A 5,761-nucleotide genomic window follows, 5' to 3' on the forward strand; every position below is an offset into this window, starting at 1 on the left:
ATTTACACAACAGTTTGAAATACACAGTATTTGCATTGTATACAAGCAACTAAGTGCAGCCTGTAGTAAGTTTTCTACGCAGTATCCAGATCCTTCCACTGCTACATAATTCCAGTTAAAACCCAACATCTGTAATGCTTCCACAAGAGTTTCTATACCTGAGAAGTTTTAGTATACCCTTTCAAGAAGTCTGCAATTAAAAGCCACATACATAAGCGTATTTAAAAGGTTGTCATTCCAGTTGCAAATTATCTGCTTCCTTTGAAGCAAGATCTGATATACTCTCCCTTAAGCCACAGGATACTTGTGACAGTCCTTCAGAAGAGCTGTCTGCATCATCTCCACAGTTAAGCTCTTCATTTTCTTGTTTGGATTCCTCTAGAGCCAGACTCTTCAGTGTCTCCAGATTGTCTCCAGGTGCTTGCCCAGTTAGCCTCTAAAAAGAAACCAAAGACAGTAAACTTAATGCTTTTTTGATTTAATAGCCAGTGAAGTAAGCCTGTACATACTGAATTAAGCAAACTAATAGTCTTCACTTGGAGATTGTCGATGTAATTAAAAACATCCCTCAGTCACAAAAGTCTTAAGACACTTGAGTTCAACTCAAATTGCTACCTTTAACTCACAGACCACATCTGCTTTGTTGACTGTTAAGTCTTCTTTAGGTTCTTCAGTAGGACAGGTTTTATCTTAAGCAACCTAAAATATGGGAAACAGCTTCCCAAGCTAAATATTACTGTAGTACTACATAGGTTTAATTTTAGAAAAATTACCATACAGATTAAGTTCATAATTGTTATTCAGAGATAAAGGTACATTAAGTCTAGAGGAACTAGAAAGACCCAGCAGCTTCTAGCACTTGATCAAACTAAAATTTCCTCGCCTAACCTGACCTAAGGAAGAAAAATAGGACTGTAAGAGGCTGCTTTTGAGGCTTTGGGTTGTTTGATGTATCACTTAAGGTTCATTAAAGCCTCAGAAGTGTGCAGCTTACAACTAATAAGTGAACTTCACTGTTGAGGAACTGTAGAGAAGTTTCCAACTACATTAGCTCTTTAAGTCCCTAAGTCATTTAATTTCTGCCTGTGGGTTTATCACTAACAAGCAGCACCCCCTGAATACCAAAAAACTCAAGTGTAGCAAATTAGTGGAGTCTTTCCAGGCTGATCTAAATTGCACTAACTGCAAATTAACTTGATCAAGTTTACTTCTTGATTAATCAAGCTGCCTGCAATTATCTTCCATTTTGTTTCCACCTCCCCAGTCCAATCAGAGACTCAAAATATTTGCCAGGCACCCAGCTTTATATCCCAGCTCAATCTCTCCAAAAATGACCTAGCTGATAATTTTAGTATCAAGGTTCTGTGGCTATATATTTATTACAGCCTCAGAGGGTGTTACAGACAATCTGCTCCTGATAAAGGAGTCACAGAATCAGTGACACCACAACCTGTCCCCAAGGAATTCTCAAAGGAAGCTGCTTTCAAATTTACAAGTTTGTGAACCCTACAGACTTTGTGCATTAGCTCTTTTTGGGCCACGGAACTAGGAATTCCTCAGTGAAACCTTGACTTTAAAGAGCATAGAGTGGTGCAGTGAGAGGGAGAAGGGAGCACCTATGTCCCTGTTTCAAGTTTAGTTCCTCAAAGGACACAGCCAGTACAAACACTTCATTTAGCCAGCAGCCTCACACAACCTATTTATTAAGCATTTGAATTCAAGTCACCCCAGAAAAGCGATAATGATTCCTTCCTTCCTTCCCTTGTCACCATCTAACATGCAAAGCCTGTTCTGTTAAGACAATAGGTTGAATTTCCCCTTCAGAAAACACAACTGGATACTTTCTCATTACTCCTGTGGGTTCCGAGGTGGAAAAACTAATCTCCTAGAAGGGGCTTTATGCCTCTGTTAGAACAATCCCACATGGGGGAACAGGTCAGACAATTTAAAATGGAGTTGTATGAGCACACAAAACACAAGTCATGATTCATTAAAAATACCTTTGCTGGTTTCTCACTTTTTCATTCTACAACATTAACTGAAAATTCCTTTAAGTACCTCAATCATGCTGGTCATATAATGCACGTGTTCAGCAAGGGACATTAGCTCTTCATTTTCCTCTTTTAGGCGGGCAATTTCACCATCTTTCTGTTCGATTTCTTTGTGCAACTGAGTTCAAATAACAAAATGTTAAAACAGGAAGACATTAGCAAGTGGTAAAAGAGTTAGCTATCTTTCACTAGCTACCTTTTCGTTTTCTTGAAGCACTTCATACAGAGCCTTCCTCCTTTCTTCAGCCAGTTCTTTCCAATATTGAGCTGAAGGACTTCCTGAAGTAAGAAGTTACAGTGAGTCTGTGCTCAGACTGAATTCTTGAGATCACCTTAAGACAGCTAACTTGTACATAAGCATTTATAAACTGTGATAATAAGAACTCACTCCATACAGTGTTTTCCCAGAGATTAGCTGTAAATTTATAACTAGAGACAAAAGTTTACAGAAAACAGAGAACCTACACTGTATTAATGGCTATACAAGTAGAGTCTTCAAGGGGCTGCCTCAAGCACAGCAGAAGGATTTGCAGGATGGTCACATTTGCAAGTGTCACTCTTAACATGTACTTTGTGGAAGACAGAAGTCTTATTCCCAAGTCACCGTCCGTATCAGGCCTAGCAGTTCTGAGAAACTGCACACAGCATGCTATATCAAAACAGACTTTCATTTCAACTTAATTATTGGTCACTTGAAAGCTTGTAGCCAAGCCAAAGCAACAAACTACAGGACAACTTAACACTGCTGCACACAATGGTTCTCAGCTACTGGATACCATAAACTCATTCTTAAACATTAGGTATCTATACTGTATTTACTATCCTACAGATAAGTAACATTAATTCCCACTAGGCACTACAAAAAAACCACAAAGCCCTTATCTAATTGACAAAGGAACCACGTTTCAAGCTATATTCCAAAGACAGTACAGCATTTTTAAGTGCAAGAAAACATTTTGGGAATTACCATGTACCTTTTATCATGAGATCTACAGCTTGAATGACATCATCCACATTCTCATTTTCTTGCTTCTTGTCCCCAGACACCTCAGCTTTACAAGCCTTTGAGGTGAACTTGTTATTCCAGAGCTTCCTTTTGACTGAAGATTTCTTCTGCATAAAACACAGGCAGGTTTAACTTCACAGCAGTATTTCAGCTTTTTTTTAAAAAATACAAACTTGTAAGTCTGCTTACTCATGCCGGTAAATAAGTTGTCTTTCCTCACATTATACTTCTAGTTTACAGACATATTCCTTGATATCCATAGGTTTAATAAAAGAAAAGCCTCAAACATTTTCCTGAAGTACTCAGAAATTGCTAGTTTAATATTTTTTTATTACTAAAATAATAGTAAGCTTAAGTTATGTCACACTAGTTAGTGGATTATATTTTTTTTTTAAATATATTAGTTTTCAGCCAGAAGCTCAAAAGCTATGAGTAGAAATAATTACACATCTACAGGTTATCTTTTAACTCTTACCTCATTACGTCTGCCAACCAGGCAACCTGTTGCTGAAGGCTGAATCATTTTAAGAGTCCGTCTTGGGGCAGCACTGCATGTGGTGTCTGTGAGGTACTTCTAAAAAGACAAATACAGCTTCAGACAGTTGCTACTCTTCTATACGTAAAAAGAAACTTAGGAATTTGTCATGCTTCCATTAAGGTAACCCATGGTTCATCTTTTTAAGACAAAAAGATGATACTTCAGTCTATGTTAAGGCTTGTGTAAAAAAGGGGATCTAGTTATTTGTAGCAGAGATGGACGTTAATCACATGAAGCTATGCTCAGTCCCTGCCTCTTAGAAAACCCTTACCCTTCATAAAGGAGCCTGAACAGGTCTTATAGCAGAAATATTCTGACTAGATTTCAAGGCCAGTTACAGTGCAGTGACACATGTAAACTTCAGCTGAAGCCCTCAGAGTTGTATTTAACAAAAGCAGTATTATACTTTAGGGGAGAGAGACAAAAGTGACTGCAACTGCAAGTTTATGTGGTAGTCACACACCACTTCAGGCAGTACCTGGTTTTAGTACCTGTGAACACATCCTCAAGTGGTGCTCGTTTACATAGATGTGTTGCTTCGATTATCCATTAAAATGGATCTAAAGCTTCACAGCTTCGATCCAGACAGGTTATTGTTTTGTATAAACAGTATGTTTATCGCCCTTCCTCTCATGCATAAGTACCTATTATTTCCTGCGCTAGAGCTTTCTGATGGGGTTGGTTACACTACCACCATGGGATAGCAAACAATGGCAGACAACCAAGCAAGAATAGCCAGAATACAATGCCACACCAGCGTGAGAAAGTTACCGATTCGCACTGTACTTCATATGACAAGAGTTCACCTTTCCCACGGTAGTTTCTGCCACCAATTATCCTCCCGTTGAACTAAAGGACAAACACTAACTGCTGTGGGAACAAGAATCACACCATCTGTCAAGACACTGCTTGCTGCTATTGAAGGTTAGAGTGAAGTATACTCTGCCAAAAAATTATTGGCTAATACTTGAGTTAACCCATTGAAAGTGCAAAAAGCCACACTGAGGAATTTATACCCTATATACACACAGCTAGATTCACACACGGTAATCTTGTCCTATACCAAGTCAGACACATCAATTGGCAATTTTCATTAATACCAGAAATTTTCACTATAATCAATCTATCCCTCATGATAGAGGGTTACCAGACTCTATTTTATATGGTATTTGTACAATTCCAATTAGGGCCTACATTAAAAAGTTTAACACTTGTCTTGTTACAAAAGACTGGAATAGGTATAAACTTCAGTAACTTCTTATCTGTCACCTCTTAAAAACCTCAGTCCTTTTAGCATTTCCACCAATTCCAAGGCAAACATGGTTGATGAGGGTGACTTTAGAAACAGAACTGCCTGCATGAATACTTCAGTTAAAGCATGCTCAAGTCAAGACAGATTTAACTCTTAGTAAGTTCATCCCTATAAAGGGCAGACTACAACCCCTTAGCAGCCAGACTGATTCAGTAACCAAACTAAGGCAGGTAGCCAGCATCTAAAAAGAAATAATAACATGGAAAGACAGCAAGCTCAGTGTCAAAGTAAAAAGGACTTGCTAAGCAATAAAAAAAAGTAGCCATAAGCACATATGCCCAAGCAGGACAAAGTGTTCCCAAGTCACACTACCTGCCAGGAGGTTATTCAAGCCAACAGGACATAAGCCAGGTGGAAGCACATTGCAACAGACCCCTTTGTATTCCTCCAGTGGATATAAAACTTGTGTCAGACAGAGGGACTGTTTCCCACAGAACTGATCGCAAATCTTGGAACAAAGAAAATTCTGTGTTCGAGATACTCTTGATAAATTTAATCTTCTATTTTCTATCCCTTATCCACTCCCACATTCTAGCTTCAAGACTTTAAGCCTATACCTGTAAAGATCCTGATGCTTTTTCTGCATTCAGTTTCTGTTTCATTTTGGAATTCATAGAATCTCTGCAGAGAAGAGAGTAAAAAATCAGTAACATCCGGCTGCAACTGAAGTTCAGGGACACTAGTTACAGAACATTACAATTTCAGTTTATCAGTTTTCATGACAGCATTAAAAATTCAGTCAGGAGTCGCATGGTCAGCAGGCTCTTCCAGAGCCCTCGCAGCCCCTCTTGGGGTTCCTCCCCGAAATATGAGCTTGAAACGCAAAGCCCGGAGGAGCCGCCCGGTGCCGCTGA

General features: G+C 38.9%; 1 protein-coding gene across 1 annotated transcript; it reads right to left on the bottom strand.

Annotated features, from left to right (window-relative positions):
* Positions 1 to 232: 232 nt before the first annotated feature.
* On the bottom strand, positions 233 to 5,521 carry GMNN (geminin, DNA replication inhibitor). Its single transcript, XM_009710135.1, has 6 exons — positions 5,465 to 5,521; positions 3,533 to 3,631; positions 3,026 to 3,164; positions 2,248 to 2,330; positions 2,059 to 2,169; positions 233 to 436 (listed from the first exon to the last, which is right to left on the bottom strand). Exons 1-6 carry the CDS (start codon positions 5,519 to 5,521, stop codon positions 233 to 235), a joined length of 693 nt encoding a protein of 230 aa, XP_009708437.1.
* Between the last annotated feature and the right edge of the window lie 240 nt (positions 5,522 to 5,761).

This window comes from Cariama cristata, unplaced genomic scaffold (assembly GCF_000690535.1).
Source record: "Cariama cristata isolate BGI_N322 unplaced genomic scaffold, ASM69053v1 scaffold111, whole genome shotgun sequence".
Classification (NCBI taxonomy): Eukaryota; Metazoa; Chordata; class Aves; order Cariamiformes; family Cariamidae; genus Cariama; species Cariama cristata.